We start from the raw sequence: 27587 nt of genomic DNA, 5'->3' as shown, positions 1-27587 counted from the left end.
AAGCGTAGGTTGTTCAAAACTGTCTGTGAGTTTATCAGTGTACTTCATGCAACCTAAAAGAATATGCCATTTCTCTTTCTCACATTGGCACTTTGAAATTCATCTTCATCTGTCTTAACGCATTCATCTTAAAAAAAAAATCCCATCCACAAACACAGTTCGAATCGATTTATAATTACTGGGGTTTGCCATTGTTCTTAGCCCATTGAAACCAGAAACATGTGGAACTTAAAGGTACGATTTTCTTTGACAATGTTTGTTTTGCTCATTTTCTTTCTGTGTATCAGGAAACCTCAATTATGTATAATAATGATCTGTCCTTTCTGTGAATCAAAGATATATTCCTAATAGGCATGAAAGAAGGCCTTTCCTGTGTGTTCTCTGGTTTTTACTTGCTTAATTTCTAAGCATCAAACAACCAATGATCACAGCTTAAGGAAAAATGTGGGACAATTTTGATTCAGCAGAAGCAACTTTTCACCCCAAGGAGTAATAATCTACTAGTATAAGGCTACCACACGGATTGTTTTAAAATTGTAGACTCATAGACTATTAGCAGGAGAAACCTTGGCTAGATTAAGTAATTGAATGTTTTCCTTTAACACACAGGAGACTGAAGTCCACAGATAGGACATTTTTTTAAAGCCCTTGAAATGAATAAATAAGTGTGATCTAGATGAAATATGAAAGTACTCTTAAAGGGAGAGCAAAATTCAAAATAGACAATGTAAAAGTTGCCAATACAATACCATCTTGGGAATTACGCCTGGGATTTTCACCCAAGTCACTGTCCGGCAATGTCTGGAGACATTCTTGGTTGATCTTGGTTGTCATGATGGGTGAAAGGAATGACTGGCATGTGGCAGGTAGAGGCCAGGACAGACTCCACCACAAGAAGTGGCTCCGGCATCGGGAGTGGTGAGGGCAGAAGCCAGATGAAGGCTTATGTGTTTGCTCGCTCCTTAGTGGACTGGAGTCAAACAGCCACTACAGGCTGTGTCCTGGGCTCAACAAGAATTCATGTGGCCCAGCTCAGGGGAGGGGGCTGAATAACTAAAACGCAGCCTGACCAGGAAATACAAATGGCTACTGAGAAGTGATGCAGGGTGGAGTGGGACAGGTCAGGCAGGAACCCCTGAGGAGTGGGGACACACAAGTCCAGGGAGATGGGGGAAGGAGGCAGGGCGGGGAACAGTTAGATGGGGCCTCGGAAGGGAAGGGAGGCCCAGCCACCCGCCGACCCAGGGCTACCAACTACACATGTCCCCAGACAGGCCTTAAGACAGGCAGGTGTCCACAAAGATTTTGGCGGGGTTTCCCAAAACTGAATAGTGCTGCTTGTGGGTGTATCACAGCCCCAGCAAGAAGGAAGGGGAGGAAGAAGCCCTAAAGTACCAGAGGAAGATGAAGACAAGAAGAGAAAGGAGAGAAAAGAGGAAAAGTAAAAGGGAGAAGAAAGCATGGGCAGAATGAGGTCACAGACGGTGCCCAGGCGTCACAGCCCAGGGGGCACTGATGTCGCCAGACAAAGGGATCAGTGTTGGCATGAGAACCTTGGAGAGAGAGGCCAGTGCTTCCCATCAGTGGATCTTGCTAGAGGAAAGAAAGTCGTTTTTCCCACCCTCCCCCCCGAGGCAGATCTGATTCCCCAGCTTTCACTCCTCACTACAGGGGTCTTGCTTGAAGAATTTCTTGTGCTCCGAGATGAGTGAGAAGCAAAAAAAAGGGCAGGAATCCACCTGTCATATCAAACATGTAAGCGTTACAGCGAGGAGAGGAAAAACCAAATAGGAAGAACGTTTTCAAAGGCTTCATACATAATTTATACAAACTCTTCTGAATTTGTTATAGAAGTAAATAAATTTACTATGTACTGATTTATTTATTTTGGGGGGGTAATTTAAGAGACGCTCTTCTGATTCTTTGGAACCTGGTGCCACTTTTAAATCTTCTTGTGCCTCTGCTGCTTTATCTCAGAGGTACCTTCTGAGGTTAGATATCTTTCAATAAACAGCATTCATCAATTTCTGCTTTTGTAAAATGTCTCCAAGTGTTTCTCTAGCTAAGATCGCCTTTTCTTCCTTCTCTCCTTCCTTCTGCCTAGTTCTTTACTTCCTAACTCTTTCCTAGTTTTGGGAAACCCAATGACTAAGTTTGCTGAGACCTGCCTCCATGTCTGACTCTCAAAACTGTTGAGTTAAAAGACAAAGAAACAGGAAATGAAATTGGGTAACATAAAGTGCGTAACCCTCTTGGACAAACACAGGTGGTGTAAGCATCTTTTACCAGCGCCCTCTCCGTTTGCTGTATTTTTCCTCAAGCCCTTGGCCCTGGGACCACACTTTGTGCAGGGAGCCCTCTTTGCTGCTCCCTGTGAGTCTGCTTTACTCGGTGACCCAAAGTGTGATTCACATCGGAAAGGCCCACGTTCCAATAAAGTATTAGATGATCTCTAACAGAATGAGACATAATGAGCTTATGCACCAGCTGCAGAAGCGTTTCCTCAAGATGATCCAGTGGGATTTCCTCAGAAACAGACTTCCTTGGAAAAGAGATTCATGTCTCTTTCTAAGCCCACCAGTCGTGTGAAAGTAGGCCTGCAATGTGCACAGTAGCTCAAGAGATGTATTTCCAATGTTAGCTATAATCTGCTCTTTCCTTAGGAACTTGGCCATGTAGAGTTTCATATGGAGAGAGAGAGAACTTATTTTAAAGACATGTTAAGATGAATTATAAAAAACCTCAAATCATTTTTGATATAGTAATTATATTTATCATATAGCTACTTTCTGGAGTTAGCGGTAAGATATGATTGGGGGAAATTAAAATAGTATTTTCAAAATTCAAGCCCATATCTTTCGAAATGACATCACAACCAATTAATTTCTTTTCTTACTCTAATGACTGGGGGTGCAAATTATATCTGATCATATGTTCTGAATCCTAACAGCTGATTGTTGTTAATCTTGCTTCAGTGTTAAAACCTTGAGAATTGACTGTGCATATATTTTGAATCTTGCTTCTTTTTTCAGTTTCCATGGCATCATAAGCGGGAATAGCCTTCATATTAAACGTTCCATGTACTATCCCTCACAAAGGTGATGACTACCCATAACTGTATCTTCCTTACCTGGGACTTGCCTTTGCTGTAACAGGCCTTCTTGGTTGCTTCATCACACTCCCACTCCACAGCCTATAGGAAACACCAAAACGACAACAACTGAATAAAAGGCCTTTGACTGAGTAAAAGGGAAAAAAATAATAAGGTATCGGTAACCAGATTAGGTAAGGTGGGCACACCACGACACCAACATTTTCATACTAACATAGAATTGACACCAAAAACATGGAATGCAGTCATGTGGGTTTATACTGAGCTTTCAAATTGAAGCATTTTAAAGGACTCACCCCCTAAGTATTTTCATTTGCGCAGTAATAACGTGCTTTAAAACTAGTCAGTATAAGAGAAGCACACGCCCTGAGTTGGTGACTACTTCACTGATTACAGAAACACTCATTTCAGTAAAACTACAGAAGAGATTCATAGGATGCTGAGAAGAGAAGCCTTGAAACAAAATGATCTAAATTCTCGGTTAGAGGTGATGTCTTGGTTTAACAGTCTGTCATTTATCAACATCCACAGATAATGAAGCAAGAGTGATTTTGCATATCCTTACTCCCCAAAGACATATATAAATGATGAAGAGTCAATAAAATAAACAGCTCACGCAAAAGCCCACCTACTACTTCCTCCCAATGCCAATAATTTGTATACCGTTATTAGCTCTGGCTAAATACTTAGAGCCATGACTTTTAAATTTTTTCCCTCACTTTCCAAATCTAACTCATGCATTCTTTCACATCTGATGCTAACCCACAAATGGACCTGTGATTAGTTAAGGTAACATACAGAACCCACTTCACAGGAAGAAATGATACCTGCAAACATTAATGGCCAATATGTTGAGACTGTGAATCATATTTTGAAAAGATCTAAGTATCTGAGATATTTATCTTTTCCTTTCATTATTTTATGGAATGTGGACTTTTATAGGGCAAAAATGTTTTCTCCATTCTGTCCACCTGTTACTACAATTATGTTCTATCTTACTATTAGAGTTGGATTTCTGAAGAATTCAAGATTTCTGAAGAACCAGTTAAATCATTATCAGAAAAAATTGAAGCGAGTGACAATTTGCTTTTAATTTGGACTATTGTTACACAATAAAGTAAACTAAGCCAAAAAATACTAATGTCAAATATTATGAAAGAGAATAATGCCTTCACTCTTACTTCTAAAAAGGTTTTTGTTTTTCGCTAATTCTCCTAAACTGAGAATAACAAAGTCATATTAACACCATTATCTAATATCTACTGTTCTCCAAAGAATGTTACATAACAGAGATTAAAACATAAAACGCTGCATCTTACATCGTATCTTACTTGGCAAATATGAATTCATAAGAAAAGTGTTCTTTTCTTTTGTATAAAAGAGAGAACCACTTCAGTGCCTTTCAAACAGAAACAATACTATAACTGTTTTCCCTTGTGCAGACTTAGAGATTTTTGTCTGTGTCAACATCTGATAAGAGAAGTTGTTCATTCTTCCTGTGATGTTTTCCTGTTCATAATGTTTAGTGGCAACAACAAGGTTACAGCTAATTAGCATCTAATGCAAACAAATGGCTTGAATTCCTTACTAGAATGACAGATACTTTTATGAGAAGTGATGACACCTCCAGAGAAGAGATAAGAACTTCATGTACAGTTGCATAATTACATATCCCCATGAAGCACAGATAAAACAAGCGCACTGCTCTTATTCTGAGTGGAGCTTTCCTTTAGCAGATCCCTGTATGAAAGCTCATTCTGTTGTTTTCATTTAAATAGAGATATCCACGCCTTCGCCCTTACTTAAACTCAAAACAGGATTGATACACTATGATACATTCTTTAGCAAAGTACACCCCGTAATAACTTGGATTTTATATATCCTCAAGAGGATTTAGAGTTTTATATCACAAGGAGGAATGCGTGCTCTATAATTACTAGGAAAATTATTAAGTGAAATGATTTAGATAAAGAGGAATTCCTAGTGGCTCTCACTGGTTTACTGATTTTGTTGAAAGTTAAATAGTAATGCTGCCTTCAGTAAACTCAAGAGCTGCAAGGGGCAGAGTTAGTCCCAGAGTTACAAGAAGAATATTTAATAGATGCCATCAAAATTCTTCAACTCCTTCTGCTGAAATGGCAAACAATCAGCTTCCCAAGTCTGCCTAATGTCCAAGTAACCTTTGCATTTTCAAGATAAACACTGGCCAAGGATTGGAAGGGGATAGTAAGAGGAAAAAAATGTGAGAGCTCTCAAAGATATTTCATTGCTTTATCCAGTTTCGCCAGAAAGAGCAACTGCTCACACAAGTTTATTAGGCCCACAGAAAATAGGAAAAATCTTATAGATTTTTCTGAAGATGGTTATTAAAAGTAGCAAAGTTACTTTCCTGAGGCATTTTTATTACAATATATCAACTTTCCAGTACTGTTCAAATCCAGAATTAATTAAAGACCATGATTGTATAGCTTTTCTGTTGATTCACTTTCTACCTGACTAGAAGGCAGGATAAAGGGAAATTATGTTAAGAATGGAACTGAACTACCTATTGTAGCTGAACACATGTGATTGGATGTCACAGAATTTGAAAAACAATGGAGTAGGAAAATGTGTCTTTTCAAGATTGGCCTAAAACTGGGTGTTCCAGACGAATCACCTACTGTCTGTTCACTCAGCAAACTAGATTTTACCTATTTGACCACTTGGCAGCAATGGAGAAAAACACTTTCTCTAGAGAGAAATAGGAATATCAATGGAACTCTCCAGTACCAGATTTCTCAAAGTTACTCAATTACTCTGTTTGAATTAGATTATGTTTTAACCTGGTCACAACTTTTCTTTATTCCACAAGATGTATTCTAATCAATTAAACTTCTTTAATCCAGCCTTCTTGTTCTATTATCAATGGAGATTCACTGTTATTCTTTCATGCATCATAATTTTGGAACAAATCCCACTGCTGATTTATGAAGCCATCTTTCTGGTTGACTCCTTCTAAGACACTTTTCTACCCACACAAACCTATGTTTATGACAGTCAAAACGAAGGCTAGGGCTTCCCTGGTGGCGCAGTGGTTGGGAGTCCACCTGCCGATGCAGGGGACATGGGTTCGTGCCCCGGTCCGGGAAGATCCCACATGCCGCGGAGCGGCTGGGCCCGTGAGCCATGGCCACTGAGCCTGCGCGTCCGGAGCCTGTGCTCCGCAACAGGAGAGGCCACAACAGTGAGAGGCCCGCGTACCGCAAAAGTAAATAAATAAATAAATAAATAAATAAATAAATAAATAAATAAATAAATAAAATAAAAGACACAGAGTTTCCTGTTTGTGGCACAGCTTTTTTTTTTGTCTGTAAATAGTTAGAAATAACATCTGTGCTATTCAATAATTTGCAGAGGTGTTGCTTTATGCAAATGCACTCACCATTCTCTCTTTCACTTAATAAATATTCATTAAATACCTACTAAGTGCAAGACACTGATAGATAATGAGTGATAGAAGGAAAAACACACATACAGATAATGTTTGCACACATCAGGTATTAGTCTACAATAAAATATAAGTGAATTCCATCAGCCTCGATAACATCATGCTAAATCTGAGAATGCATCTGTGGTCATTTTCATTGTTGCAGTAGCCACGTTCATCTCAGAATCCAGTGGGACACTGGAACTTACAACATCATCAACTTTCAGGAATTGACAGTGCTATGGACAGACCTAAAAGGAAAGTGAGTAGGTTTACAGAAAATCATTTTACACCTGCTGAAACCCTGGGGATCTATGGAAGCACCTACTGTTTCATGACACAGCACACATCTCCCTGTTGTGTGCACACATTTGCTCAGGTTATGATAAACAGAGCTGGGATCTCAGGAGTAAATCAGATGTGAGAAAGAAAAAGATTGGCTCCTTTTATGATCGAGTTACATACATATAAATCCACAGTTCTCGGAAGTATATAAACAAAGTTGTGTATTATCACATTCTGCAGCGAGAGAAGTTAATTAGACAGGGACCAGCAAAGGCAGATACTTTTCATAAAAATGAAGAGAACAACATTCTAGGCAGATGGACCAGTACTCTTTCAGCAGATGGCTTTGCTAATTAGATACTGGCAAAAGATAACATTTAAAAAAAAAAACTAGTTTAATTACACAGTGCCGAAACTTAACAACCACCTGAGGGCTTTTTTTTAATATGTTTGCATTCATATTCTTATGGTATGGATTTCTGTGAAATGCTGGAGAATGTTAAATTGTCATGGCGATTATAAACAAATTGCCGGGGAATGTGAGACTGTATGTGTTCAAAAGAGAAGCAGAGTGCAAACGAGTCAGAACTTGAAACAACTGTGATTTTTATGTGACCTGACTCAAGTGTCAATCTAGTTATCCTTAAGCAAAGGCATCTTCTTTGCTAATGGCTTTTAGTGGTCACAGATGATGGGTTCAAAACAAGTGGCACTTGGGAATTCCCTGACGGTCCAGTGGTTAGGACTCCACGCCTCCACTGCTGGGGCCCTGGTTCAATCCCTGGTGGTCGGGGAACTAAGGTCCCTCAAGACATAAAGGGGTAGAGTTGAGTCACTTTGGACGGATTTGTCCAGCTTGCCTCTCTGCCTTTACTCCTTAGCAGATATTTGGTGTATCCGTTCACTTTTAATATCAATTTGCCATACCCCTGCACTTATGTCCATGGCAAATATAGGCAAGTCCATTTCATTCTTACTGGTGGCCTCCAAATCAGAGAAGTGGAAGGGGACTTTCATCATATCTTCTAACTACTGTTTTTTGTTTTTTGTTTTTAACATCTTTATTGGAGTATAATTGCTTTACAATGGTGTGTTAGTTTCTGCTTTATAACAAAGTAAATCAGCTATATGTATACATATATCCCCATAACTCCTCCCTCTTGCATCTCCCTCCCACCCTCCCTATCCCACCCTTCTAGGTGGTCACAAAGCACCGAGCTGATCTCGCTGTGCTATGTGGCTGTTTCCCACTAGCTCTCTATTTTACATTTGGTAGTGTTCATATGTCAGTGTTACTCTCTGACTTCGTCCCAGCTTACCCTTCCCCACCCCATGTCCTCAAGTCCATTCTCTACGTCTGCATCTTTATTGCTGTTCTGCCCCTAGGTTCTTCATAACCATTTTTTTTTCTTTTAGATTCTGTATATATGTGTTAGCATACGGTATTTATTTCTCTCTTTCTGACTTACTTCACTCTGTATGACAGACTCTAGGTCCATCCATCTCACTACAAATAACGCAGTTTCATTCCTTTTTATGGCTGAGTAATATTCCATTGTATATATGTGCCACATCTTCTTTATCCATTCATCTGGTGATGGACACTTAGGTTGCTTCCATGTCCTGGCTATTGTAAATAGAGCTGCAATGAACATTATGGTACATGACTCTTTTTGAATTATGGTTTTCTCAGGGTATATGCCCAGTAGTGGAATTGCTGGGTTGTACGGTAGTTCTATTTTTAGTTTTTTAAGGAACCTCCATACTGTTCTCCATAGTGGCTGCATCAATTTACATTCCCACCAACAGTGCAAGAGGGTTCCCTTTTCTCCACATCCTCTCCAGCATTTATTTTTTAACTACTGTTTTTTGATTCTTACAAAACTGAAGTCATCCAACATTAGAGAAACATCTAACCTCAGACAGTCCCACAAATATGTGTTATAACTATTTTTTAAATCCTTATATCAAAGCCCAAGATTTTCTTCCACAGAATGATACCACATCAAACTTCCTTTGATCACTGCCGGGTGGAGCTGCCAACCTGTGAAACGCTCATTGGGGCTTTTTGTTTTCTAATTAGGCTTTTTAAATTGAGGGCTGTTTTGTTTTTTTTTTTTTTAATTGAGCAGACAATGTATTCGATTCCTAGGGGCTTTGTAACAAAGCACTGCAAACTGGGGGGCTTTAAACAACGTAAATTTGTTTTCTCACAGTTCTCAAGGCTAGACCTCTAAAGTCAGCCAGAGTAGATTCCTTCTGGAATCTCCAAGGGAGAAGAATCCCTTCCTGGCCTCTCCCAGCCTCTGGTAGCTGCCGGCCATCATTGACCTTCCTCGGCTTATAGAAGCATCACTGCAGTCCTCACCTCTGTCGTTACATGGTGTTTCCCCTGTGTGTCTCTGTCCAAATGTCCCTCTTCTTATGAAAACGTTGGTATTTGAATTAGGGCCCATTCAATTCAGTAAAACCTTATCTTAACTAATTACACCTGCAAAGACTCTGTTTCCTAAAAAGGTCACATTCTGAGAGTCCAGGTGAGCATGAATTTTGGAGGGATCCCATTCAACACAGTACAGACAGCCAGACGTCGTGACGTAACGAATTCTGAAACTGACAATTGATAGCACACTGAGGGCCATTGCTCTGCTGCAAATTAGCTTCCAAATCTTACCAAAACACTGGTAACATTTCGTAAGACTTTGGTTATGTGCTAACCACAGCGCTAGGTGCTTTCTATACGTTTACCTCATGTATAAGTCTCTCTATAATTTTATGTGGAAAATACCATTACGGTAATATTCCGGATGAGGACAGTGGCTAAGCCACTTTCCAAAAGCCACAAAAATAGTAAGTGGGGCACCAAGATTCAAATTTGGTAACTTGGCGGGAAGCCTGGGCTCTAAACCACTCTCCCTTCACTGAAGTTGTCAAAGTAAGTGACCTTCATTACTGATTGTCACAGTTTCTTTCTTTCTTTTTCCCACAATTTAGAAAAATATATACCAAAAGCACAGAAGTGTGTGCACATCTAAGGTCAGAGCTGTAGGCATTCAGTAAATATTAATTAATCATAAAAGCCATCGATTCCCCTGTCATGGAATGTATTCATTTTTAAAGCCTCTGGACCCGTTCATGGTCCTAGTATTGATTTTAAAGGGGACATGATTCATCTAATGAAATTCTAGAGTTAATAACTGTATGGCCAGGGTATGACATAAAAACCTTAGGTTGATTTTGTGAAATTACACAACTTGAATATGAGAACACGGTCTGCTCTTGACACAGCGCAACGTTGTGCTTTTAAAACGGATGTTGAGATACCATCCCCTCTCTGCCACAGCCCTCCAGGGGCCCTTCATTCACCTGGAGTAAAAGCCAGAGCCATCTGGAATGTTCTGTGAAGTCGAGCCACTTATTTTCTCTCTCTCTGATTTCCTAGTACCCTCACTCCCACACCCTGGTCTGATCCTCAGACAAGGCAGACCTGTTCCCTGGGGCTTGTGCACCAGCTAGTCCCATTTTCTGGGACCCACACCCGGCTAATGCCTGTGCCTCCTGCATGTCTTTGCTCAGGCGTTACCTCTTCACTGGGGCCTATATAATTATGTAGGACAAATGGCAATTGCTCTCCCCACCCCCGACTAGAAGGTGACTCCCACTTGGACAGGCATCTTGTCCTTTTGGTTCACTTCTGTGTCCCCAGGGCCTAGAACAATGCTTCACACACAAGAACTCAGTTGTTCAACAATCCACTTGCTGAATAAATGCATGGGTATAGAATGCTCTCCACGCGCAGCCTTGCAAGTGGCTCCAGGTGCCCCCAAGTGGAAGGGACAGGTGAGGCTTTGGAGCCCTTGAGCTGGCTGGGCAAGGCTACCATGCCCTGCGCTTCTGCGGCCAGTGCCCTGTAAAGATTCGTCTTCCAAACCCTTCCCTGCATCCTGACAACAGGAAGAGGAACACCAAGGTGGGTGCAGAATCCACTAGAGCACTAGAGCACGGATTTCCACACTTTCTCTGCAGAAGACTCATTTTGTTGAGTAAATTCTTATGCCTAATCCCATATAAAAGAATGCAAAAGCGGTATTTACTAAATTCTTGTTATAAATATAATGCAAGAGGATAGCATTAAATCATTTAAAAAATGTGAGGCCAAGTGACCACTGAGGCATAGCACTCTCAGCATCCAGTCATTTCGGCTGCTTACTTTTGAAATAATACTGACGTATACAAATTAAGTAGTGTTAAACAAGGTCACCTTGGAATCTCAGTTAATTTGGAGTAGAATTTGAAATGATAGCAATTTATTCCCTGCTCTACAATACCAGGTTATCCAGGTACTATACAATAAAAGTTGCTTCACTGAGGACCGCCAATGCCTTACAATTTTGTATATGGGGCTTCCCTGGTGGTGCAGTGGTTGAGAGTCTGCCTGCCGATGCAGGGGACACGGGTTCGTGCCCCGGTCCAGGAAGATCCCACATGCCACGGAGCGGCTGGGCCTGTGAGCCATGGCCGCTGATCCTGCATGTCCGGAGCCTGTGCTCCGCAACAGGAGAGGCCACAACAGTGAGAGGCCCCCGTACAGAAAAAAAAAAAAAAAAAAAAAAAATTTGTATATGGTATACTTTAATATAGTGACTTTTTAAATAGTGGAATTAAAACATATGCCATGCATAAAATCCCTTAGCATCTATAGACATCTGGGGCTCCAGGAAGCATATTTGGTTCTAAGGAACCAAGCATCTTTGATAAGCAATTTAAAGTGCTTGGAATGAACCTGAGGATGGAGAAAAAACAAAATAACAGAAAATGAGTTCTAATAACCCTACTCCTGAACATCAGTGAGCCCCTCTAGATGATTTTGTGAAAAAAAAAAAAACTTGCATTAGGAAAGAGGCCAGTATCAAAGGACATTATAATATCTGGTGTAATATTTAGAATTATGATTGTCAGACACTGATACACCAAACAACTGTTATCCTTCCAAAATGTTGCCATCAATGAAAGCATTGCTGGAAGGTAAGCCTAGTAAGAGCAGCTGCTCTTAGTTTCAAAGAAATTATTTTCCTGCATCCAAGAAGGTTTGGTTTGAAAAATGGCATATTGTCCAATTTGTTAGCCTCAATGTAGGCAAAAGCAACTAATTACTAGAGAAATGACTAGTATTTTTATACATAAATTTGCTAAAGTGTTTGTATATAAAATCAATCAAGCATGGGATAAAAGTGTTGAAGTCAGAGTGGACTGACTTCTCAAGGACAAGCTCCCTAGCTGAATATTTCCCAAATGTCTGAAAACTGTTGCTTCTAATGCCAAGTTTTCAAACATACCATTACGTCCTCCATCACCCGGATGATGCAATTCAAACATCACAAAATTTGTTATGTTCAACAAAAATTGTCATGTTCACTAGAAATTAAATATATATATAATAACTGAATTAAAATTAGACATTGTAGCTAATGTTCCATTTATTCTGCACATGCAAAGAAGTACCCTGAAAGGAATAAATTGATTATATAGTCATGAAAAATATCAGACCAAGATGAGCTTTTTAACACTACTTGAAGACTTTACAGGACAATGACAAGAGGTCTTGTAAAATAAAAAGTAAAAATAGAGGAGGAGCAGCATATTGGCATGGGATGCTCTGTAGGACCTCAATCGACTGGAAGGGTAAACAACTTTGTGTCATTAACGTTGTGTTGGAAGTGTCCTCACAAAGCTAAATTTGTAGTATGGCTTTGACCAAAGCATTCTTATGTAGAGCACTTGACCACTGGCAGTCACATTTTAGATCCATTGGGAAACTGAAGAGAAACAATTCTGGCCCTGATACAGAAATGAGTTTCCCAGCCATACAACCAGATTTTATTTAGGAATACAGTTAAAAGATTCCAAAGGAACTGTATCTCACAAATAACATGAAGGACCAAGGTTGTTATTTTGAGGCAACATGAAACAGACGTAGAAAAAGACTTCAGCAACCACAACATGAAGATGCGGCAAATAAAGATGTAGACCCCTGTAATTCTTTGAGTTTTATTTATGTGTCTTATAAAACTTAGAGTTTTATTTTATTGATGTTAAAAAATAGTTTTGTCTTTTCAAGACACATTTGTGATGGTGTGTGCTAGGTTTCTCTTGCTGGAAGCATAAGGTCACTTTTATTGGGTTCATCAGTTTTGGTCCTATATTGTTATCTGGCTAAGTCCTAATGAAGGCATTCTACCTGAACTGTGACCTTAAGAGTCAACATAAATGTAAATATATGGGTTTGTTTTTAATTTTTCCATCAATATTTTCTATCATTTTTTGAAACTAGCTTCATGAAAACAAATAATACTTCATACCCGATTCCTTTTCTCCATGGTTCTGAGTTAGAATGCGTTACTAGATTCACTGAAGTACTTATAAAGGCCAGATTATGGATCCTTACTGGGGAGTTATTTTATACTAACCGAACCACTCATAATTTTATTATTCACGCTATAAACGTTTGCTTCCTGAGAGGCACCCTACCACTACAAAGATGGACTTTACTTCAACTTCAGAACATATGGATCTATTTGCCAGATCACAAGATATACGGAAAACCCTTTTTAGCAGCCTTATTCAGCATCAGTTCCATAAATTTCAGTTTGCAGCTGAGAGAAATGAACATTAAAATTTGTGTTCTGGTTTATAATATGGGCAGTTTCATTTCTCTCTTATTTTACATAAAATGTGTAACAGGGTGATGTACTTCTGTTCAAGAAACATTATTTATAATATTACCACAATGTTAAAGGAGAACTTAATGAACATTATTGATATAGTCACTTCCCAGTTAATATTTAACAGTCTCATAATTTTACGAATACCTGCTTGAACTTACGCAATCAAATAAATAATTTAGCATTCAACAGCAATGTGTGATTTTGCCATTTAGTTCTTCAAGAATTTGTCTCTCTTCTATAGTATAATCAGTTTATTTATGTGCCCGGGGGAATATTATCATAACTGTTACTAAAGTCTTTGACGAGAAAGAGCTCTATCTCGTAAACAAGGCCAGAAGTGCTTCAAGTATCAGAATGAGAGCTGGTGATTTTTCTGACATATGCAATGTCTACGATATTTGGATTGAAAATGGATATTTTTGTTATAAGTTTACAATAACTTGAGGTAAACATCACTCAGTTCCCCTTTACCCCTTTCCATCTGTTCTCAGTAGATCTTTTGCTCTGTGATTAGTCTGAGTTGGTGATTAATTGCCAGGTGTCGCAACTTTACCCAGTTTTGTGTGAAGGAATTTGATTTTGATCTCTGGCTCTGAGTAGCATCCACAAACACAAATTCATGTATGTCTTGGGGTGGGGCCTTGTCGGTAGATTTGAATAATGGCCCCTGCAAAAGATACCCATATGGTATTCCCTGGAACCAATGAATGACACTTTGTAGGGCAAAAAAGAACTTTGCAGATGTTAAATTAAATTAAATTAAGGATCTTGAGATGGGGAAATTATCCTGTATTATTCAGGTGGGTCCTAAATACAATCAAATGCTTCCTTATGAGGGAGGCAGAGGGACATTTGACAAACAGCAAGAAACAGGCAATGTGACCACGAGGCTGAGATTGAAGGCATACAGCCACCAGAATCTAGAAAAGGCAAAGAAGAGATTCTCCCCTAGAACCTCCAGAGAGAGCGCGCCCAGGAGACACCTTGATTGTAGCTCCATAACAATCATTTTGAACTCCTGGCCTCTAGAACTGTGAGAGAATACATTTCTGTTGCTTTAATTCCCCAAGTTTGTGTTAATTTGTTACAGCAGCCATAGAAAAATGAATGCAGACATAATTACACATGAATTACTCATATGTGCTGTGCGCACACGCATGCACACACACACACACACACACACACACACACACACACACACACACACAATGATTTTAACGTCATCAGGTGAAGAAATTCACCTCCATGTTTCTGCCAGACATCTGAGTTGGTCTCTGTACATAGGAAAGATGCAGTTTCTGTTATGCAAGGTCTGTTGGGGGGATACTTGCAGTGGTTTGGGGAGCGCTGAAAGCACCTGACCCAGGTGTGGTTAGGGATGAATCAAGGGAAGTTTCCCAGGACGGCAAGGCTTGAGCTCGACTGTGAAGGAACTGACAGTGGAGGGGTGGATGTTCATGAAAAGGGGAGGAATCGGCTATTATGAAGGCCTGCAATGGGAAGAAAGTGTGTGTCTGTGTGAGGACCTGAGTCCCTGGGGCGGGGAACAGAGAGGGCCGTGGCTTTCTGAGTTGGATGCAGCTCAGGACAGGCCTCACGAACCATGCCAAGGAGTTCAGATGTTTTTCCTGAACTACAAGAAGCCACAGATAAGATGTTAAGCGAGATGTTGGCATGGTGAGATCAGTAATTGAGAAAGAAGTCTCTGGGGATATGACAAGGGCTGGAAAGGAGCGAGGTAGGTGAACAGGAGATTGGCATAGAGGCCACTGCAGGCAGCCAGTGGGCAGATGTCGAGGGCCTGAAATAAGCAGGGACAATGGGATACAGAAGAAGTGTTGAGTGACCAGCCACCTAGTCGTGGGAAGAGCACTGCCTGTTGAAAAAGTAGATGTGAGGGAGGGAGATGCCCACTCACCTGGCCAGACAACTGGTGGACGTCAGTAGCTCAAATCTGTCTAAACTACACTATGAAACTGATTCCACCCACTCCTCTGGCTAGGTCTGGGCTAAGCACTGTACACAATTCTGGACTGCCTTCTTTCAACCCCACAAGTAACTCCTGTCTTAGAAAAATTACACTACATTTACAATGCCGTTTGAAGTAAAACATAATAGAGCCGTAAATCTGCTATCAAAATCGCAAAGTAGTTGACAAAAAACCAAATTCATAGGATGCTTTGATCATCATACCTTTGAATCAAACATGCTTTAGTTCATTGGTAATAAATTCTGGTTTTTCAAAACCACCTAAAGCAAAAACAACAACAACCAGAAAAGCAAACCATATTCATCAAGTGAAAGGTGTCACTAACATTATAGGAATTCATAGTAGTTCAGTAAAAGAAATTCTTTTTCAAAGTCACACAATGACTTATTTGCTTAGAATTCTGCGTCCTGAGATAAGCAAGTGAGATGATATAAAAAAAAAATGACACAAACGGAAATGAAAAATGAGGGAAAACTTATAACCCTTGACTTACAGGACATTTAATAAAGCTCAAGAAGTTGAAATTTGTAAGTGGAAAAAATAAGGAAAATACAATAGAAAAGATTAAGCTTTCACGTCTGTTAGGAAGATTTCTCTTAGATTGTCACATATGTGGAAAATTCTGAGAAAGAAACATGCTATTAAAAAGTGAAATATTTATTCACTTCTTAATCAGCCCAATTCAGAATTCACGCTGGAGTTTCAGGTATACTTGGGTTTCAATTATTATAATTCTCAATATCACCAGAGGAAATTTAATGCCATTTTTAGGGAACAATTTGGGCCTGACTGATTTTTCAAGTTGTGACTTTGAACGAATTCATTACTGCCGACCTTTTGAATCAGCATAGTGAGTTCAGCCAGACCCAACAGACAAACATGTATGCAGAAAGCTGTCAGTCAATCTGGAGCTGACACAATGTTACAAGAGGAGCAATACAACAGCAGAAACCAGGAATCAGACAATGAGTGACAGTAAAACACCCTCAAATACCTGCCAGAAAGATATATTGGGGAAAATATTCTAGAATTCCTGATGGGGATGATGTCTGCTCTTCCCTCACAATAGTCACATGAAGCAGGCACTAATATTAAGTTCATCCTACACAGTAGATAAAAAGGTAAACGACGTACAAAGTTCTCCAAGCTATTAAGCAGATGACCTGGGATTTGAGCCCAGGCCACCTGGCTTTAGCATCTCTGATGTCCGCCCATGGGCTATGGTCCCTTGTTTTAGAGAGTAGGGCACTAGGACCGCCCAGATTCCTGATGCCTTTCTGCCTCACCAGAGTCCTATGCAAAGATGGAGTTTGCTTGCTTTGAACTTTTCAGAGGAAATAAAATGTGTTGCTTTCTCTTTGTAATAAAAAGAAGAAAGGCTCTTGGTGGGAAAACGGGAAATAAAATGATTTGGTTGAAGAGATGATGCCTGTTCACTCCGTCTTTACTGAGATTTTGACAAAACCATTCCTAGTTTCAGCGTTGACTCCGTACCACACATACTCATTCATTTGAACGCGTTGGCAAGCATCCCCCTGCCCGCCCCATTTGATCTCTGAAAGGGCACGGAGAACACAGAAATACATTTAATTGAGAATAGTCTATCACTCTGCAATTCTGTTGAATTATTCAAACTCATTTGAAATAATATTCAAGGTAAGACACAGAACGTATATGAGAGGATAAGTGTGTATATAATCCCAAGGAACCACAGGGCCTGGGGCACTCCTGGGTGCTTATACGCGCTGGGAGCTAGCCGAACCGATCCTAGAATGTCACTCTTCCTTGTGTCCAAACAGTCTCAAGATTCCCCTTGCTGTCCTCTTACCAAAGGACCCAGCCCTGCAGAGTCTTCCTAAATGGTCCGCAGGTTGTCAACCCTGCCACCATTAAAGGGGGAAGCCAAACCTTCCTCCGGAAGCCATCACACAGGCTGTAGCAAAGCACTGGCTCTAAAGTTAGTATTTTCTAGCACAATCATACCCTAAAAAAGCCCTAACGTCCCTGAAATAAGTGATGCTAACAGAGGTACCCTCCTCATTTCCTGAGGCCTACAGGTCTGATTGGGCTGAATAATTAAGCGAAGCTGCTTTTTCTTACTTGTTTTTCCAAACGGGATCACTCTTTCCCGTACACGTCTATATGTGCTCTCACCCAAGGGAAACTGGTTTAATGGATTATGATGATGGATAATTAGGTCTCTTAATTATTTTCTTAGGATTATTGTAGCTGTGAAAATCAAGCCACGTACACATACATTCAAATAGCAATGATAAAATATTTAATTGCTTTTTAAATTTAGAAATGATATCTGGTTTTGAGAACTCTCTCTGTCCGAGTGTGTTCATCCTTTTTCTTTGCATATTCAAAGACCTTTTCCATCTATTTATAACCATTTTGATGGGTTTACCTTCTATGGTGGTCTGACAAATGTCATTTGTCATTGGTTAGATTTGTGTTCATGTTAATACACGGTCTGGGTGATTCGACCGACATATAATGCTTAATTACCCAATTTTAATCGAATCTATTTAAAACATGGATGCAGTAAGTCCAAATGTGGCCTATAAAACCTCAGAATTTCACCTTTTCTAGATATCCGACCCTGGGCGTTTCTACATTTCATCCCTAGGGCTTCTCTGTCAGTTCTGGCTTTTCCTTTAAACAGTGATGAGTCTCAGGAGGGAGACGCTCTTAGCTTCAGGACGAAGCTTTTACGTTGCCATTACATCAGTGATAAACAAAATTATCGTTGCATAATAGTCCTAAGATGGCAAAGCAAACTTTCTCTTCTGATGCTTAACAACACTAAGGACGGTCATTGAGGCTTGTCTGTGTTTAATATGAATGAACTCGTGAAACAGGAAATATGGATAAAAGCCCTGTGTAATCCTTAATCATTTGTAATTAGTTCTATGCCAAGAACACACCCCTCCCCCAGACAGGCAATGTTAACTATCCAGTCATATTTCTACCTAACCCAGTTTACAACTTGTAAACTTATTTATCTAATATTTTACTGACAAAGAATATTCTGTCTGTGACAAAATTTGGGATCCAACGGGCTCCTTTCCAAACCCTCCTGCATTTTAGGAATTCTGAGCCTAGCAGAGGTGACAGAAAAGTCAAGAGTGATTATAACGCAACTTGGGAAGTAAAAGTGTACCCCGGGAAAGCATGGAGAAAGGAAGACACTGGGTAGAGGAAATGGAGCGTCACACGAAGAAGCTCAGTCAGGCTCACATCTGAGCAGGGTTGGAGGAAAAAGGGAGGCTCCTCGGGTAAATGAAAGGGGCAGATGCTTCCTGGGAACAAGGCAACAGCATGTGTAAGGTCTGTGAGAAGTGAAAAGGCATCTCACGGTCAGGGAACTGCAAGAACGCTGTACGGCTGAAGGCCCTGAGGGACGGCGGGGACCAGCAGGCTTTGATGCTGGAAAGAGAGAAAATTCAGACCATGAAGCTTCTTAGATGATGCAGTTTGAAAACAGACATGTTTACGTTTAAGGGGTTTAAGTAGGAGAGTAATATAATAGTTTACCTACATTAAGACATTAATCACAGTATGAGGCAGGGGAAACTAAGGCCCGGAGCATTGCAAACAACTGACCAAAGTCAGGAATATGATCAGATAAGCAGTTCAGAAATTGACTGAGGAAAACAGACTGAAAAAAATGAGAAAACAGAAAACAACTCATGAAAGAACATTACTTAGTTTAAGCCCATGGGGGATAAAGCGAAGAGGCCAAATTCAAGAAGCCTGAATAAGGCAGAATCAGGCGTAGAAGTGGGCAGAATGTACAAGTACAGGCTCCATAACGGAGATGGGAAACACCACAGACATCGAGTGCTGTGGACAGAACGTCTTGAGTCTGTTGTCTGAGATCAGTTTGAGGTGCTGCATTCAAATGGTGGTGGTGCTATGAAAAAGTATTCTATTGTTCAGGAAAGAAGCTGAATTGGAGGTAAAGAAAAAACATTGTTTATTTTGAGCTTTATATTGTCTTTGCTTGGGAACACAGGGGCTATAGTGATATGAGTGGCTCAGAGGTTGTGATTTGGCTGTTGTTTTGTTCTTTTCTGGGAAGGGAATGGAACAAGAAGTCGCAATAGCTCACACAATCACGAATCTGCATTCTACACGCTGATTAACAGGCAGGGTCCATGCCCGGCTGCCGATCGTATTACCGTTATAACTGAGGATAAACCAAGACCCTTGTGTGAAACACTCTTGTTCAGAGTGAGAGATGAGTTACTGGAACACAAAGACGCATGGCCAGAGCACGGTGACATTAGGATGAAGAAAACTCAGTGCAGGTTGTTCTTCCGCAGAACAGGGTGAAGCGTCCATCACAGAAGTTGACTGTCTAAGTGTTTTGTTAATGACTTCTCAAAAGCATTAGAGACTTGACCTCTCTTTTCTTCTAGAACCACCTTCTCCCCACGCTCTTCGACTCTTATTGTCAAGGCTGTCTTCTTCACTCACTAGTTGCTTCTTCTCAGCTTCCTTTTTCGGTTCTTCTTCTGCTGTGTTCCCTCCAAATGGTGGCCTGCCCCTGGCATCTGCCTGGCACTCTCATCTTTCCTTCTTGAGGACGATGACCTGGTCCCATGATGGTGAAAACCATCAGTACAATGTCTCTCCATTCCTATCCATTGCCAGGAAGTATTCATTCTTCTAACCCTCATCCATTTCCAGGAACTATTCATTCTTCTAACCCTCTCTTGGATATATCCCATGGGATAATCAAGGGGGGTCTCCAGCTGAATGTATCCAAATCACCATGCATGGTTTCCTTCAGTGTGTCCCAAATTGTTTCTCCCCACCGTGTTCCCATATCACTACCCACTCAGTTGCTCGAGTAAAAAATATATGAGCCATCCTTGATTCCTTTTGTTTCCTCATTGCCAACATCCAAGCCACCAGCAAATCCTATTGACTGTAACAGATATAAAAAGATATCAACCCATCCATTTCTTTACCAGTATCTCATGTCTAAACTGCTGCAACAATTTCCTAACTGGTGTTCTTCCTCCAATCATGCCCCGTTATAACCCCTTCTCTACACCTCAACAAAAAGTATCTTTTTAATATGAAAATTAGACCATATTTAATACCTTCCTGTGGCTTTCCACTGCACTTAAAATAAAACCCAGAGTCCCTGGCCTTGGTCACACACTTCATGAGACTTTACCACCACTTCTCTGACCATGTGATACCATTCCTCTGCCCCTTGACCACTAGAAATCAGTAACTCGAAACTTCTTTACATTCCTTGGCTCACCAAGGTCATGCCCTCTTCTGGTCCCTTGGATCTGCTGGTCTCCCTTTCCAGAAATCTCCTCCCCTCACCTCTGCCTGATTCCCCATCATTCAGACATTACCTCAAACATCGCTTTCTAAGGGTGGGCTTTTCCCGACCACCTTATCTACAGAGCCCCACAGACACTACCTATTGTATCACTGCATTTGATTATCTAATACTTTCCTTAACTATCAATTGAGTAAATGTTTGTCACCAATGGTTATCAAATTTCTAAGAGAAGAAAGTCCTTTTCTCTGGCTCACCCCTTTACTCCCTGCACTCAGAAGTCTGCCTGCCACATAGGACATCCTGATAAGAAAATATTGAAAGAAAAAAATGAATCTAGGAGTTCAGGAAGGCACAATGACTTTGCCTTTAGAAACTTTCCGAACAGAAGATAAAATTTTGTTTTGGGGTGGCACGTGGGATCTTCGTTCCCCAACCAGGGATCAAACCCGTGCCCCCTCCAGTGGAAGCATGGAATCTTAACCACTGGACCATCAGGGAAGCCCCTGGAAGGTAACAATTTTAAGGCAAAAAACCTCATTGCATTTGTTTTCACGTGACCTTGTTTCAAGACCATAGGTTTAAGATGAGTGTGAAGTTTAGGCAAATCATTTTGCACATCTATATAATGGGAATAATAATCCCTGTTTTTCTTGTTTCATTAGATTGTTGTAAGATGTGAAGAGATGGATGTGAAGCTCTCTATTAACTCTAGGGCAAAGTAAGTCAGTAGTAGCTGGGCCTGGGATCTTCTGTCTTCATTAGGCATTGGAAAGCTCATTCTTGTACTGATGGATTTGCTGCCCATTGAGTGGGTGTGGCATAACCAGGGTGGTGGCCATCACCACCTGGCCCTGAAGAGTTTTGCATCTGGCAAGAGTATTTGCATCAGAGAATAACTCCTTTGCAAGGTAAAAAACACAGAGAAAACTTCTTAGCTGTCATCTCTATAACTTCCTCATAGCAGCCTGTAGTAAGACATTCAGATTGCTCTACTGATGAAAATCAGCTCACTTTTTGCTTTCAATAGGATACATGGTGCATGTACTATTACACTGGAGAAAGAACCACACAATTATTACAACAGGAAAGAGTAAAGCTCAACATATCTGGCAAACTATATATATATAATATGTATGTCTTTTTTTCCTACCAAATTAAGTTACACTGAAAGCAAATCAAATGAAATAAAAGCTTCTGTGTCATATCTACAAATGTTCATCAAAACAGACAGCTCCAGCACAAATTGTGTGGTTTATATTAGGGACTCGGACTCTGTATGGCTCTAAAAAATGGATTATAATTTCTCCTTGGAACAGATGAGGTCAGTGAATAATGTTTAGAAAAAATGAAGCCCCCTACCTTCTTCCTCCCCCGACATGAGCCACAGGCAGCCCTAGCGATTCTGAAGCCCGGCACTAGGACCTTCAGCGGCGGGCAGTGGTGCTGGCCGTGGCTTCCAGATGTTTGACAGGGGCAGCAGCAAGAGGCATCAGTGGGATGTGTCCACAAGGTGCAGGGGTAGGTTACAGAAGAGCGAGCAGAGGAAGGCGGGCTCTAGAGCACTCTACACACGGCAATGGAGGCCCCCAGGAGGCGCAGAGAAGGCTGGAAGAGGACAGGGTGGGCCCGGGTGATGTCACTGCACCCTATGACCAGCCGCCGGCACCTACAGCAAAAACCCAAAGGTTTGCCCCTGCTGAAGACTCATTTCGACTCAATACTGAAAACTGGCTGAGAAGGATCACTGAGGAGAAGAGCTGTCAAATGTCACACCGCTACAGTAAAATAGAAATGTTCACGCTGATTTGGAATCTCTAGAAAAGTTACAAGTCTTGCCCTTTTCCCATCACATAGGTTCCCCAAATGCTAGTTTGAGGTGTAACTCTATGTATTCATTTTAGTTCTTAAATGAGAGGGCTTGGTGAACCAAAATTTCACTACACAATAAAAATCCTAACTGCTGGGTTAAAAACGTATAGCTCAAACTTACTCAGTCTCAGGGATGGTGTTATATTACCTAATGAACACTGATAGCCAAGCAGGCAGCCTGCCAAACAAGGGGAGGGACAGCAGGTCTGTCTGTCAGTCTGTCTTCTCCACTTGCAGACTCAAGGCCCAAGTCATTACCGCCATGGGCCCTCTCTCTTCATTTGCTCCAACCATCCTTGGGTCTGCCTGGGGGTGGAGAGGCCTGAGCAGAATCCTGATGAAGCTGAGGACCCTGTGGGACCCGCCCGGGTACAAATCCTTTCCATGTCCCCCGTTTCTTGTTTGTAGCAAACAGGCTTCATTCAGCCTCCTTGACCTTCCCTGAGCTCCAAAGGGCAGATTCAAACAGCTGCTAATCAGGGAAGGGAGGGGATGCAGAAACAAAAGAGGAGAAGTCAAGAAACTATAGTGCAGACAAGAGAAGGAAGCTAAATGACTTATTCAAGGGCACTAGGCCAGCCAGCACTACGCTATTGATTTAGATTAATAGTTTTTATTTGGCCAGTTGGATTGACCCCCAGAAAGTGAAAAAAACAATTATCAAAGAGCTCGAGTCAAATACAAAATGGATATGAGCTTTTATGTTAATATAATTTCCTGATCCTGGTGCCATATGGCAAAAAGGAGGCTGCACTGATTTAGAAATGGGACATTAAGTGTTTAAATAAATAGCACAAGGCAAGCAAGTGATACGGTTTTATAAAGTACTTTGAACTCTGACTTCCAGTCAAGTATTTTAACCAGAACTCTCCAAGCAGCATTCATATATATCTTTAATATTTATTTTTGATTTAAATTCCAGGGTAACTTTATTTTTTTTTTCTTTTACCTAACAAGTATGTATTTATTTGACTTACTGTCAGGAAGCTTAAATACATTTGTATTGGCATAGTTACTGAGTTTTAAGTGTCCAAGCTATACATTTCTGAATATGGAATTTCAGATTATAAATTAAAAAATCACATTTATATTCTTAAAACAAACAAACAAACAATAGTGCAGCATTGGGGCAGTGTCCTGGTTGCTCCTCAAGGAATATACGTAACAATACCTTTGAGTTCTTCTGCAGGAACTAAGGTCCTCACCCAGATGGAGGATGGTAACTTCAGGCTGAGTACAAGATTCCCAGAACGCTGCCCTGTTACCTCACCTCCAACCAATCAGAAGAAAGTCTGCACACAGTGGAAGCTAACGAAGGCTCTGACCCCCCTGCCCAGATGATTCTTGCTTTAAAACTTTCATGGTCACGCAGACTCTTTGGACTTGGTTTTTGTACACTAGTCTGCCTTCTCCTCAGGTTGTTGGCTTCCTGCATAAAGCAATCTTTCCTTTCCAACCAACACTTGTTTCTCGAGTATTGGCCTGTGAGCAGCAAGCAGACGAACCTGAGTTTGTTAACACTGGCAATGTGAGTTGATGGAATCTTTTCATTTCTCTCTCCCTTGTTATTCTTTATTGGTTAATGGGTATAAAAAGCAGCAAAAAATCTTAAAAGGTCATAGTGAGTACTGAAACTGAGCATGCCTAAAACTGAGTTCCCATGCCAAGGTTGATTAACCTCTCTATCCAAAACTGTACTTCCTTGTCCCATTCCTGTTTCCCTCAGGATTAAAGAGTATCAAAGAAAATGGGAGATTGAAAGGAGCAGAACCCCGAGGCGCCTTCCCGGGCACAAAAGCCCCTCCATGTCCCTCATCTCCTGTTTGTAGAAAAGGATTTAGTCTCCTAGTTACTAATTAGGGAAGTGAGGGGAAGCAGAAAAAACAAAAGGAAAAGTGGTCAAAAAAGAAAAGCAATGATAACTTAAACAACAGTTCAGTGATAAAACAGAGACTTAGTTCCCCCTCAAGGGTTATACATAACAATCTTTATGATGCATGTCTTTGAGTTGTTCTGCAGAAAATAAGACCCCCAACCAGGTGGGATGGTGACCACACGTTGACCACAACACATAGACCCGAGACTGGTTGGAGCCAGAAGACTGATGATTAAGATTCCAGAAACATCACCCTGTTCCCTCAACACCAACTAATGAGAAGAAGGTCCATGAGCTGCAGCCTTCACCCCAAATGTTGCCTTTAAAAACCCTTCCCTAAAAACCATCAGGGAGTTCGGGTCTTTTGAGCATGAGCTGCCTGTTCTCCTTGTTTGGTGCTCTGCAGTAAACACTGTACTTTCCCTCCCCACAACCTGGTGTCAGTAGATTGGCTTTCTTGTGCGTCAGGCTAGCAGACCCAAGTTTGGTTAGTACTAAGAAGCATTTATAAATGGCATTTAATACAGAGCCTTAATTAAATTTAATTATTTAAAGAAACATCCTTTTTAATCCCCTTCTAATCCTTCAGGTATCTGCCTTTAACTTGGAAATACAGCTACAGTGGAAGGGATAAATGCAAACAGCTACTGGGCAACAGTTTGCTTTTTATATTCTTAAAAGGTTCATAGTAACACATCTTTCCATGTGTGTGGACAAGAAATTGTTCTTTGCTTTGGAGGAGATTTGAAAATAAAATTTCAAAATTCTTTAAATGCTTAAAGAATTCCAAATGATTTGTAAAGCTAAATCCATTCAGTCAAAAATGGATTTAGATTAATAGTTTTTATTTGGCCAGTTGGATTGACCCCCAGAAAGTGAAAAAAACAATTATCAAAGAGCTCGAGTCAAATACAAAATGGATATGAGCTTTTATGTTAATATAATTTCCTGATAATTTCGCTCCAAAAAAAAAACCAGATATCTGCCAAAATAGTCTGTTCAGAATATTAAGCTGCTTATTGCAATATTTGGAGAAAGCTGGAACAAACAGTGCTATGCATTGAGCAATTCATGAAAATTTGTTATTAGTGTGTGATACAATGAGAAATATATATTTGGTCTTTGTCCTGTCCTTCTCACCCTCAGTTCCTGACACAGAGCTTCTAAAACCCTTGGAATTTCCTGAGTGATAGGAATATCTTTCATTATTCATAACAAGCTACTTTCAACCACACCTGAATTTATGCTAATAAGATGACTCTTGATGGGCCCAAAGGTGGCTTCAGGATGGGGACTCATTGCCGGGTGAAGCAGCCCTGTGATTATAAGGTTGGAACTTACAGTCCTGTCTGCAGGAAAGGGGAGGGGGGCTGGAGATTGAGTTAAATCATGAACACCCAGAGATGATTTATTCATCCATGCTGATGTAATGAAACCTCCCCCAAATGCCTAAATGACGGGGTTCAGAAAGCTTCCTGGTTGAGGTCAGTGACCACTTCAAGGCGCTGGGAGGGTGGTGTGCCTGGAGAGATTATGGACTCTGCTACACACACCCTCACCCGATGCATTGCCTTGCCTGATGCATCTCTTCCATTTGGCTCTCCCTGAGTTGCATCCTTTATGATAACCTGGTAGATGAGTAAAAGTAAAGTGATTCCCTGAGTTTTGTGGGCTGCTCTAGCAAATTACTGAATCTGAGGAGGGGCTGGTGCAAAGCCTTGATTTACACCTGTTGGTCAGAATACAGACGACAACCTGGATTTTCTGAAGCAGGTATCAGTCTAATTGGGCTGAGTCCTGAAGCTGTTGCAGGGTCTGGTGAACTCCAGGAAGTTGGTGTCAGAATTGAATTGAAATGTAGGAAACCCAGTTGGTGTCAAGAGAGTTGGAGAACTGTTGGTGTGGTAAAAGTACCCCTCATTTGATGTCAGAATTGTTGTGAGTAGACACAGATCAGACAATGAAAAGAATAAAATTATCCCTGCTTTTTCACTCTGTCCCCCAGGTTCACTGAAGACACTGGAACACATGTATCTTGCCACTTAACCTTTATCTATGACTTGAATTTAGCTTGCAAAACATAAGAGAACATGCTCTTTAATGCCTATGACTTGTCCTAGTTCCCCACCATGTGATTACATGGTGAAAATCAAGTTGTTCCTATTGATTACACTTGGGTTTTTAACCATGAACTGCTCTAAAAGACGTCCATCTTGGCATGGGTTTCCCCTCTTTCACTTTGGTGTTTTTTAATATGTAGAAATGTTGCAGAAACAACTTAAGTGCCATGAGGATTTCTCTTTTCTCAAACACGTGCTCACCTCATCTCTCCCTATCTCCCCTGCAGAGATTAAGAGGTGAATTTAGCTTGTAAATCTACTTTTGTTGTCTTTAAGCAAATTGTAGGGTTGGAAACTCTCAAATGGTGGCTATGTGCCTACTTTCTTTTTAGGAAATATGGGTCAGTAATGAAAGATGTAAACAAACTTAAATTCAAGTCTATTTTGGGGAATTATGTTGTAAGACCGGAAGAGAATAAAACATATCCTCAAAATAGATCACTTAAGTTTTAGTTTAGGTCTATTATTTCCTATTTGAGAACATTTCACATTTGCCCAACACAGTCCTATAAGCCAGGAGGAATGGGACTTGTGGAATGAGGATAAAGATGACAGAAAGAAACAGGGGCCAAAAAGGAGGGAAGAGAGAAAGAAACAGAGGCCAGGAAGAAGAGGGGAAATGGGTAACCTAGAAGCTAAGAGGGTGACAACGAGGAAGAGGGAGGTGGAAGGCATTAAACACTGGGCCTCCAAGTAAAAAACGCATTTTGTTTCAATAACGTTCTAAGAAAATCCCAGAATAAGGTACCAGAATCAGCACTTGATGTTAAAACGTGGCCACACATTCCGGGAACCATTTTATAAGGAAATAAATTCAAAACTGATGTCGG

At 40.7% G+C, this 27587-nt stretch overlaps 1 protein-coding gene across 1 annotated transcript in view; it reads right to left on the bottom strand.

Moving 5' to 3' along the window:
- SEMA5A (semaphorin 5A) overlaps positions 1–27587 on the bottom strand; it is a gene marked incomplete at its 3' end in the record, with an annotated part of 473237 nt that overhangs the window by 168151 nt on the left and 277499 nt on the right. Inside the window, exon 5 of the mRNA XM_082836606.1 lies at positions 3131–3193. Coding sequence (XP_082692732.1) covers positions 3131–3193 — 63 coding nt within the window. The remainder of the gene's footprint in view (positions 1–3130; positions 3194–27587) is intronic.

The sequence above is a fragment of the Leucopleurus acutus genome, assembly GCF_964270905.1.
Source record: "Leucopleurus acutus genome assembly, chromosome: 3".
NCBI classification, from domain to species: domain Eukaryota; kingdom Metazoa; phylum Chordata; class Mammalia; order Artiodactyla; family Delphinidae; genus Leucopleurus; species Leucopleurus acutus.
This window is presented reverse-complemented; position numbering and strand designations above follow the sequence as displayed.